Source organism: Gavialis gangeticus, unplaced genomic scaffold (genome assembly GCF_001723915.1).
Source record: "Gavialis gangeticus isolate Ggan-Ray unplaced genomic scaffold, GavGan_comp1, whole genome shotgun sequence".
NCBI classification, from domain to species: Eukaryota; Metazoa; Chordata; order Crocodylia; family Gavialidae; genus Gavialis; species Gavialis gangeticus.
This window is the reverse complement of record NW_017729025.1, coordinates 26,233,440-26,245,259: the sequence shown is the minus strand read 5'-3', so window position 1 is coordinate 26,245,259 and position 11,820 is coordinate 26,233,440. Positions and strand designations below refer to the sequence as shown.

The 11,820-nt window shown below is 42.9% G+C and overlaps 1 protein-coding gene across 2 annotated transcripts in view; it reads left to right on the top strand.

The window, feature by feature from the left end:
- The window catches only part of PPP2R5C (protein phosphatase 2 regulatory subunit B'gamma), a 189,714-nt gene that overhangs the window by 138,476 nt on the left and 39,418 nt on the right, over positions 1-11,820 (top strand). For both annotated transcript variants that reach the window (XM_019518554.1, XM_019518555.1), the window contains 3 exons: positions 6,443-6,553; positions 8,042-8,134; positions 8,231-8,361. In XM_019518554.1, coding sequence (XP_019374099.1) covers positions 6,443-6,553; positions 8,042-8,134; positions 8,231-8,361 — 335 coding nt within the window. The remainder of the gene's footprint in view (positions 1-6,442; positions 6,554-8,041; positions 8,135-8,230; positions 8,362-11,820) is intronic.

The window sequence follows — 11,820 nt, the reverse complement described above, 5'->3', positions numbered from 1 at the left end:
CCCCCCCCCCCCCCCCCCCCCACTGGGAAGAGCCTGCCGTGGTCCCAACCCACAGCACCAGCCAGCCCTGTCCTACACAGATTCAGGAGCACGTGGTCCCATGCCCTCCTGGGATGTGTGCAGTGGTGGGGGCTGCCCCCCATTCCCCAACAGCCCCCAGATGAGCTGCAGCTCCTTCCCATGCCCTGCCCCACCCCGGCTTGGCAGTGCCTGCCCCAGCCTCTCCCTCACCACAGGGGGCCTTGATCTGCCCTCCTCTCACCCCTCTTCCCTCTCCTCTCCCATTCCACCCCAACAGACTTACCAGCTGAACGCAGCTCACCAAGCTGTGCTTCTCCCTGCCTATGTGCTGCGGACACCCCTGAGAAGGTGTCAGGGGACACCTTTGCATGTGTTCTCCCTTTGTGTTCTCCCATTCCAAGTGCTGCGGCTGCATGCATGCACAAGGCATTTATCAGCCAAATTATCAGCTACATCAAGCAAAAAAAGCTGATTTCCGATAGTCGATTTTCTTTGTATTGGTGCTGATCCGATATCAGACCAAGGTATCAGTGCACCTCTAAGCAGGTTTATCTTAAACGAGTTTCAGCCATTTTGAAACTGGTTTATGTGCACTAAGCTTCTGTTCTGTTACAGGTTTTATGTGCACTAAGCTTCTGTTCTGTTACAGGTTTAAACTAGCTTCTGATCACTTAAACTGGTTTATGTGTAACCTCGGTCCATGGCCCTGAGGAGCAGTCCATCTATTTCAGCATTCTGTTGTCAGTAATCTGTATCAGATGTTTCAAAAGGTGATACAACTAATATTGTGGGAAATTATGCACTAACAGGCTCAAAGGGGGAGTGGGGGTGTTCCTGAACTGGAAAGCATGTCAGCTTGTGCATCTTTATATATGTTTATCATATATATTTTTAGATATTTTATCAGTATACAGATCTACTTTTTTCCAGTCTTGCTGAGGCTTTAGCCTCAATCTGTTGTGGCAGTGAGGTCCATAAACAAATATATTAAAAACAAACAAAAACCATTTCTTACAAATGTTTTATATCATTTTTTTTTTCTTTTCAGTCTCTTCAAATGTCCCTGTTCTGTTAGATAGGACATTGGATGCTTCTTTCTCCTTGCATTTTGTTGCACATCTCTAGTTTCTCCCTTTCCCCCTCCCCTTCATTCAGATTTTTCCATTTTTCTGAGAATTTTCCTATATTCTGATTTGTATTATAAGGTAACTTGCCTACACTGTGACACATGCACTGTGATAATTTATCCACTTTAAGGATTTTACCCTTCCCTTATAGGAAGCAGTTTATATGTTCTTTAAATGAAAAGACAGAGGCAGGAGGGACATTATTTTTATATATTCCACTAAACCTCCCCACCTTTTCTTACAGTTCAGATGGAACATCTTCAAAACAGGAACCTTTAATCTTGGGCATCTAAATCAACAGTCATACCTCTGACAGAATATAAAAAACGCATCATAAAATATTCTACATGATCAAAAATCACCTACACAGAATTTATACAACATGCTTTAGAATGAAGAAAGCATGAAATGTCAAGGTTATAAAGGGTTAATTTTGTCATGTATAAAACATTCCTAACATTAACTATTCTGTGAATGCTTCCACTGAAAAGGGTTGGTTGGTTGGTTGGTTGGTTGGTTGGTTGGTTGGTTGGTTGGTTGTTTTTAAAAATAAAAGGAGTAGGAACTACATGAGTAATTTAACTGACTTCAATTTTTCTGATTTTAGCAATCAAAATGATTTAAACTGCTGTTTTGATGCATAAAACATAGCTTTAATTTTGGATGTGAAGTAAGGGGACATACGTTGTATGGATGAGTGAGCCCTTTGTTGGTTAAACTAGCAGAAAGGCTTCATACACATGAATAAGTTGAAAGGCAGGTGACTTGTCTCTGAGATCCTAGAATCATTGCTTGAGTTTTTATATCAGCCTTCATTCAGAGTTGTTCTGGAGCAAATGACACAAAAAGAGTCTTGAATCTACCAGTATCTGCAACATTTTTCAGTGTTCTAGAAAATGAGCCATCAGAAGTCATAGACTTGTATGCTGCTAGTGCAGCAGAATGCACACCTAGGAAGTGGTGAAAATCCAACATATGTTAATTTTTTTTTTTTTTTTGCCTTTTTAAAAATTCTGTCTCCTGAGATTGGGGATGTTCTGTTGGTATCAGAGGTGTAGAAGATTATGTACCCAGGGAATGCTAAATCAAATCTGGATGGCAGAAAGGAATTTGTTCATGTCAGTACCATTTTGACTAGGACTGTTTTGCTTTTTGCTACTTACAGAGTAATGGGGGGGGGAACGGAAGTCAGTCTCCAATTTAAACCTTTTGCACCTAAAAAAAGGACATCACATTTTGATACAGCCCTGCCATTTAGATGATTGCACAAGAATTTTAGAAAATTGTACTTGTGCCATTTTTTCTCTTCAGTTTGTATAAGGAAAACTTAAGCAGCAAGTGATTTATTTTGTTTTTTGTGTCTTCCTCCTTCTTTCACTAGTTCTATAACTTCTGAGATGCTGGTTTTTCTCTGAGTCTGATCTTGTCTCTCTTTTTTGAAGGGTAATTGTCTGTTTATTAAAAGCCACTTAATTTTAATTGAAGGAGCAAGGATGTTGAATCTTTAACAAAGGCTCCAGAATATCAGAATGTTTGTTAATTGTTCAAGGTAAATAGATATTGATGGAAACAAATAGTTTTGAACAGTTTAATTTAAAATTCTTCCTATCTTAACTTTAATCATGTGATGTGATGTCACAGTTGCATTAACTTGTAGTCTTCTAGGTTAGGACCCGAGTTTCAGATGAACAAAACCAAGCAGATTTATATTTTATTATAATCATAAAAAAATTGTATCATAAAGAAGCAAAATGGGGTAGAAGCCAGATTTTTTTTTTTCTTTTCCATCCATCTGACTGTTAGGAATGGGTGACTTCAATGTAGAACTGGATAAAATTAAAGATAAATGAAATGGTGTGCTTTGCCACAAAAATCAATGCTGTCATCTTGACAGTGAAAGGTGCAGAGAAATGCAGTAGCTGCATTATAAATAGCAAACTTGAATGTAAGGGGGGGGAGGATTGTATTTTGCTTACTTGCATAAAATCCCTGTTAGAAGTGGACTGAAGTTGTCTTGCATTGCATCTAGTGCTCTGGACATAAGGCATCAGTCGGATGCTGAGGACTGACCCACTGAATTGAAGGCAGTTTTTCTTTGTGTGTTGTTGAAAGCGCCCTCTGCTGGCATATTTTGTTGAACCGAGTATCTTTCTCAGCCTTTTTCCAAGAGAACAGTTTTGTTTTCCCCCTGTTCTTTTTAAGGCAGCCTCTGCAAGGAATTTTTTCCTCTGGAAAATCAGTTTCCCTTGTTTCTTTTCTCCCCTTCCTTGCATCTTCTCCCTTTCAAACCATTATTTTCTGTTCAGCTCAACCTTAATAAGGAAAGGAAAAGCTGTGAACTTCTAGTTTAGTGATGCATCCCAAACGTTTTGCAGTTCTTGAATGAATCCCAACAGTAACATAAGACTCTTGCTTCTGCTTCTGCAGTCGAGAAAGAAATATAGCTGGAGTGGAGCATACGTTCCTCCTATGCCAAAGTTCCCTCTGCCTTGTGTTTTGATTTAGCCTCAGATGCAGGCTGACCCTCTTTCTTCAACATGACCACCAACTTTCCATTGTGACCCAGTCCTCCGTTTTGCTGACACAGTTTTGTATCAACTTGTGATTTATAAAGTAAATGCTGTCGGTGTTCTCCTCAACAGAACCTCCATTGTCACAAAGCCCACAAGCAAGTTTGGTTTGAGGAAAACTCCTCATTTGGTCCCATACTGGCAGTCAGAACCTAGTGACTTGGAGTAACACTCTGCTTTCCTGTGAAATTGGTCTCTGATTTTACCTGTCAAAGGGTTTTTATTTTTCTTATGAATCTACAGTAGCTACTTCATGCAGCTTGTCTGCATAGGGCTCTGACTTTAGTCAGGCCTGGAAATACAAAAATAAATGTTAGGTTGTTATAGATTTTGAACATCAAGACAGAGGAGAATGATGACCAAGAGCAGTTGTGGCCTTAAAAGTCCCTTCTACCTATGCAGGTAAAGGCACGATGAGATCTAATGCTCAGTCCACAAAATTGCACCCCCTGAAGGAGGCATGATCGTGGGTTCACACATTAGATCCCATTGCGTCTTATTGCCAGTACAACAATATTGTTATTTATGTATACAAATAATGCCTCATTCAAGAAGCACTTCTGGAGTTCTTCATATTCCACGATCAGGAGCTCTACACAGAGCCAGCTAGGATGGGTATTGCAAGAGTAGATGTTTTTCTCAGATACAACCTCTAGAACAACCACAGCTATTAAACTTGAAGCAGTAGTTAACTGATGGAGATCTTATGGCTTGTGTTATGCAAGAAGCAAGACTAGATGATCACAGTGATCCCTTGTAGCTTAAAAAATGTACAAACCTAGACCAGCAGGAACAGAAGGCTTGACACGAGCATCAGTCTTCCCTTCTACAGTATTTTAGCACAGATGTAATTCTTGGAACAGGATCGGCTGTGCTGTGATATGTCACAGTACAGCTGATCTACTTTAGTGATGCTTTTGCTGAGGCTGTTGTCCTGCAGGAAGCCTCAGGAGCAAAAGAGGTGTGATCTTGCAGGAATATAGCTCTGGGTGCTGCACCTGTACAGGGGAGCGCATCTGCAGGTGGGGGAAACCGGTACTTAAAGATGCACATCCCATATTGGGCTGTGGCAGCATGATTTGTGCTGTGGGAATCCTCCTCTGGGAGGGATTCCCACAGTATGCATCCTCAAGCAGGGAGGGGGGAACTCCCACAGGGGTTTGGGGCATGGCAGTAGAATTTACATTGGGGGACTCTCCCTGCAAGGGATTTCCATACCGTTCCTGTCACACTGCCACTCCCCAACTTAGGATGCACATCTGCAAGCAGGGGAACCCATGTTTGCGGACGTGGGCCATGTGTTCAGGGAAAGGCAAACAAAGCTCTTGCCTCATAGGATAGAGCTCCTGAAGTGACAGGTTCCTGCCAGAGCATCTAGAGAGGCGCTCTTCTGCCATAAGTGAACAGGCATCGGCCACAAAAAGAGAGCACAAACTGTGACTAGGGTCATTGCCATTGCAAAATGTGGGCATTTGTGTCTGTTTGCTTGGGTTTTGTACCACCATAAAAATTGTTATGGCAGGACAGTGGGGGCATCTGTGTAAAGTATCAGTGTAGTAAAAATGAACTGATTATGTACTTTCCATTTGTATTTTTGCTGGGTATGTGATGTCTCCAGTGTAAACTTGCACTTGCAAGATACAGCTGCTTTACCCTGCTGATTTGAGCATCCTTGACTCTGAAATGAGTTCAGTTATGAGTCTTAAGAGGTTATATTGTTAGCTGTAACATGCAAGCTTAGTTCAACATCTTCTGTTTTGTTATTCTCTTGGGAATAATGGAGAAAGCTTGAAAATTTTGGAGTGAATATAACATTCTTTATTCTATGAGAGAATATTTTTGGAATGCTTAGCACTGCTTTGGTTAGCAGAAAAACAATGGAATACCACAAATTGTGGAAAAGGAATATTCACGTTCACAAAAATTGTAAGCAACCGTATTAATAATAGTTTTCAGCGTAATATTTGGGGATTTTCGTGGAACAGAGGTCCTGTGAGAGAATAGTATTCTTAACCTATTTTGCTCTGAATTTTGGAGGCCACTAAACACTTTATAAAACATCCTCTAGCATTGGTTCCCAGATTTATTCTTACAAACAGGGTGTTCATGTGATGTTTGAGGTTGAGCAGCATTGCATGAAAAAAGGTTTTGCAAGTTAAGATATACAAAGGAAAAAAATAACCGATAGCTATTTAGATTACAGTAAAAGCTCTGTTATCCAGCATCCATGGGAAATGGGGGGTGCTGGTTATTCAAATATGCCGGTTATCTGAGAGTTATACTTACCTCCAGCCTACTGGGTTGGAGACGTCTTTGCCTGTTAGGGCTTCCGCCCCTCCTGCCACATCCAGTGCGCCAGGGCTTTCACTCGCTGGCGTCAGTGTGCCGGGGGACAGGGTGGGGGGCTCCGCACAGGCTGCTTTGCCCCAGGCCATGGTCCATGAGAAAAAAGTGGGACTTGGCTCGTGGTGGCGAAACCGGAAGTGCCATGGTGGGACAGATTCCGGTTAATAGATCATTCCAGATGATAAAGTGCCCGATAACACAGCTTTTACTTTATATAGTATTAGTTGGGCTAAATACAAGTTTTTAAAATTTGATGCATTTTTTAGGCATTAGTTAAAATAGTTTGTCTTACAAAGAATCCTTATCCAAGCGAGAATTTTTAAAGATTTTAATTAATTAAATTAATTTCAAAGTTCATAAAGATGCATATGACTTCAGTTTGCAGTTAACATGTTTCGAACATTACCACCATCTTCCAATCCAACGGGAGCAGAATTTGATCCAGAAGAAGATGAACCAACTCTAGAAGCTGCCTGGCCTCACCTACAGGTATATAGCAATCTCCTCAATAATCAAATTATTTCAGAATATTATTAGATATATCTTCCTAATATTTGTTAAAAACACTAGCCTAATTGTGTTGGGCTATTAAAGCTGGTTCTAAGATTACAACAAGAAAGATTGACAATATTAGGAACAACTTTCAAACACTGAAGGTTAACAGTTACTGGAACAGAGTCCCTGAGAGTTCATGTAATCTCCATCACTGGAAGTTAAGTGCAGTTTGGAGAAGTATTTAGTTGGGGTGGTTTTAACAGAGTGAAATAACCTCTAAGTCCCTCCCAGCTCTGTTTTTTTTCTTTTATGATTCTAATTGAATTATAAAATCATTAAAAACTATATAGATAACTTGGGAAGGGGTAACTTTAAAATAGATGTTTGTTTATTTATCAGTACTATTCATGTTTATATTTTGTCATAACTGTGGTCAAGTTTGATCTTTCGGTTGCTCAAAAAAATGTGGGTGCAAAATAGATTTTTCAAGCTATGCATAGTGGGGCACGGTGCGTGTCAGATTAGATTTTGTTGGCCAAGAACAGTGATTCTCATCTGCGATGTCATGAGATCCTATTAAGGATGTGATGCCACCTAGCCCCTATGTGAGGCAATAAAGTCTCCATTCTGGCACCCTGTGCCTGCCCCAGCTACCTCCAGTAGCCCCGACAGCTGTTCCTGGAAGGGCTGCCACCAGTGCTGACCTCCACGCTGTCCCCTGCCTCCCAGCAGCCCATGTGCTGGCTCACAGCAGCACACTCAGTTGCCGGTGGGCAGGGAGACATGGGCTGGAGTTGTACTTTGCAGCCCAGCTCATCTGCCCTGTTCCTTTTGTGCTTCTAGGACTGACAAGAGGAGGTGTTGGGGTGGTTGCCAGCATGTGAGAAATGGGAACAGCAGCTTTGGTGATGCGGAGGGGGGATACCCTTAACCTTACCTCTCAGACAGGGACAGTGGGCAAGAAGGGGGTAGGTAATGGAAAAAGCAGAGCATGGCAGGGTTTGGTTTTAGCCTTGCTATCCTCACCTGGTACCAACCAAATCAGTGATATTTAACCTTTATAACCTCAAGGCTGCTGTAATAGGGAACCAGAGGGTTCCTGGTACTTTGAGGGAGCTGCAGCAAGCTAAGCTGGCCCTGGGCAGGCTGGTGGCTAATGCACAGATTTGTAAACCAGCTGCTGACTAACAGGCAGACCTGTAGCCCTGGGGCAAAGGTGTTACCCTCGCAAGGAGACCGTCATAGAGCAGTACACTACAAACAGGGCCAGCCTGTTCGCAGCCTAGAGCTCCATTCAGCTGAGCCAAGCCCCAACAGGGAAGCCCTTCACTTATGTAGATATATTTGAGAAATGGTAGAAACAGCAGTCTTAAGCTATTGTTTGTTATTGAGGGTTGTCAGTTCTCATTTTACTGCTAACTATTCTATATCCTGTTTTTTAAAAAAACAACTAATGTTATTTCTTTGTGGATTTTTTTTCAGCTTGTTTATGAATTTTTCTTAAGGTTTTTAGAATCTCCAGATTTCCAACCTAACATAGCTAAGAAATATATTGATCAGAAGTTTGTATTGCAGGTGAGGTAAAAATAAACATTTTTTAAAAACTTTTAAAGCCAAATTCATTTAAAACACACTAAATGCGAGTAAAGTGACGTTTTTTTTTCTTCACAGCTTTTAGAGCTCTTTGACAGCGAAGATCCCCGTGAAAGAGATTTTCTTAAGACTACTCTTCACAGAATATATGGGAAATTTTTAGGCCTAAGAGCTTACATCAGGAAACAAATTAATAATATATTTTATAGGTATGTCAACATTTTAATTTTTTTTGTGCATTATCAGTTATAGCTGGGGTTCTTGACCTTTTTAAACTCCAGGCCCCCCTTCCATAACTTTTGTGAATTGAGCAACCCCATTTCAAAAATAAATATATTTTTATATAGTGTTTACTTTCTTGCACAGGGACGAGGCAGTGCAGGTGGGAGAAGGTACAGTGAGGCAGGGACAGCCTGTGCCTGCCTCTTTGCAGTAGGGATGAAGAAGCGGTCACGGAAGGGATGAGCCTGAGCTTGTGCTTATTGCATATTAGGGGTGTGCGAAAAGGGCCGTATTTGATTTGGATTTAGATTCGGCCCAAATCAGGGGATAGTGATTCAATTCGTTGATTCAGATCACTGTCCTGATTCAGTTTGGCCAAATCTGAATCTGAAGATGTGATGTTGATTCTGAGAATCAGCTATTCGGCCATAGACACAGCTTTAAATGTTTTTTCTGCATACCTCCAAGGTACCAGGTGCGGCTTGTGAACGCTGCAGTGGTGGGGCGGATGGATCGTGGTGGCGGACCCAGAAGTGAACCTGAAGTACTTTGTGCAGAGGACGCTCTTGCGTGCCTCCTCTTCTCCCCCCACCCCCCCAGCTTAGCAATCAGCCACAGGGGGACCCCGGGTGCCCCCCCAGACCCAGGAGGCACCAGTTGCCGAGCCGGGTGGAGAATCCCTTGTGCGCTCCACAGCAGACCCAGAAGTGGACCAGAATTGCTTCTGGTCCACTTCTGGGTCTGCTGCCAAACGCGCTGAGGCCGCCCCCCCCACCCCCCAATGCTCCTGTGGGACACTCCATCTGCCCCATTATCACAGCATTCACAAGCCGCCTGGCACCTTGAGGTATGTAGAAAAAACATTTAAAGCTATGTCTATGTCCAAATCATTGAATCTTTCCGAAATGATTTTGGAGGGTTCTGATTCAATTCAGAGAGTTTTAAAGGGTCTCCTGATTCTATCTGGATTCAGAGATTTGACTGCCATATCAGGCCAGAACTCCACCAATTCGAATTGGCAACCGAAGCTTTGTACAGCCCTATTGCATATCTCCTCACACTTTGTAGCAGCTTTCAAAGGATCTTGTGGCCTGCTAGAGTGCTGCCACCCTAGTTGAGAGTTACTAAGGTACAGTATCTTAGAGTCTTTGGTCACATATTTGCAAAATGTCATACTAACTTGCAAGAGAGTTTTACATGTGATACGATTGGCACCAGTTTCGCTAAGCAGTGGTCCAGGAAATCCAAATTAGGGGAAGTTAGCACATTGTAAACTATGGTGCTGGAGTTCCGGTTCATTTTAGGTTCTGGCTTTAGATCAGTATCTTGACTTTTTATATAGGTCTTTTTTAACAGATAGTTTGTGTTGATGTTAGAGCACTGTTACACAGCATCACTGGAAATTATTTGTGCTACTATAGTGCCTAGGTAAATTTTGGTTTTCAGGTCTGCATAATATACAAATCCTGGTTTTCAGCTTGACATCACAAATGAAAAAAAATATCTGAGCTGTAGTTTTCTTGGAATGGGCAATTCTAGTTCGTAGGAAAGAAAGGGAAGAAATTTTCCTGGGGAAAAAATCTCAGCAAAAGCTGGGCACAGGATACACTGAAATTATCTGTATTACCATTAACTCTATGATCCAAATACGTTACTATTAGAATTAGTATGGAAGGTAACTGCAGTTTTACTATTGCCAAAGGTATAATTGCTATTGTAAGAAACTATGGTAGGGGTAGTAGTAGTGTGTTTTTTCTGCCATCACTTCACTTCTGCATCAGGGTTTATTAATTTGAACACTTTATTCATATTTGGGGATTTTTTAAGTTCTCAGACCTAGTTGGAGTACTTCCCCAAGAAATGTTCTTACCAAGTATGGGAGCTGCAGGTACACAGTAACTCTTTACCTTTTGCAAAACTTTTTTTTTTTTAATTGCACTGTTACCCAAGTTTCCTTTCTGTCTTAAATTTAGAGGTACCTAATCAATGCTGTTACAATGCACAAGACTTGAGGATCGTCAAGGAGTCATCAAGAAAATTATTACTAAAAAGCAAGACCAAGTAGCGAGATATGCATGCCTGATTTCAGTTATGAAAATGTTAAGCATCATCAGCATAGCTGAATATTATATCAGTATTTTGAATCCTTTTTCACTGAAATGTAGAGTGTGTATGTTACATATTTGAATTTCTGCCTTTAACTAGTTAGAGTAAAAATCCTTAAACACAGACACACACATAATCCCTGTATGTATATGGCTTGTGGCAGTAACTAAATAGTGACCTCTGCCTACTGATCAGTGTTACAAAACCTTGCCATGCTTTCAGAATTTAGAAGGCCAGAAATTGGGAGCCAGATATCTCGGTTCAGTAAGCACAAGCTATAACATGGGTAGGCAATGTTTTTTGGCTGGACTGCTGAAAAAAACACAATGCCTACCTTGGCAGGTGCTAGACTGCCGACATGCTGGAGCCCAGAGCAGCTGTTAGCAGCCTCCCAGCTGCAGCTTGCCCAAGGAGCCCGGTCTGCTTGCAGCAGGGCTTGCAGCCTCCCAGCCGCCGGCTGGCAGCAGCTGCTTCGAGCCGGGGCTGGCGGTGGCATGCTGAGCAAAATGGCCTTGCATGCCATGCTTGGCACGCGTGCCGGGGGTTGCTGACCCCGGAGCTATAAGCTCAGCTGATCTCAGAGCAAGGCAGTCGGAGCCAAGAGGGGTTGGAATTCTTTGTGCAGTATTCCATAGGGATTCATATAACACCATTGAGCCAGTTTCTGCCGACCTTTCTGTTGCTGAGAAGAAACTTACTGCTACTTTGTCCTGTCGGAATTGATATATGGAGTATAATTTAGTAGTGATTAGGAGTGCACCGGTAGAGATTTTTGTGGCTGATATCAATGACCAATATTTAAGAGAGGCATATCGCCGATACTGATCCGATTTTTCGATACAGCTGTGTGCAGCTATTAAGTCCACTGTGGTGGGAGGGGAGGGGCGTGGGGAGGGGCAGATCAATGTCTTCCGCAGTAAGGGAGGGGGCAGGTGCTGCCTGGGAGCAGGGGCTGGAGCTGCTGCTTGGTGGGGAGGGGGGGGTAAGGCAACTTCTGCTGCTGCTTGCACCTCGGGAGGGTGGGGGGGAAGCGTGTGCCCCTGGATCTGCACGGGGTGGGGTGGGCTACAGCTGGGGCTGTGGGGGCCTGTTCTCAGCGTGGGTTGGGCTCGGAGCAGGCGCCAGCGGTGCTGGGAGGATGCTACGTCCACCTCAGATTTTGCTGCCACTCCACTGCCAGCACCGCCGTCACCCAGCACCACCCCAGCTTAACGCCCTGCCTCTACCCATGCGCCAGGAAAAGCCAGGGCTGCGCCTGGTAGTGGCAGTGCTGGGAGCAGAGCAGCAGCAAAATTTTGGGGTGAATGCAACATCCTCCTGGCACCCACCCCGCGCAGATC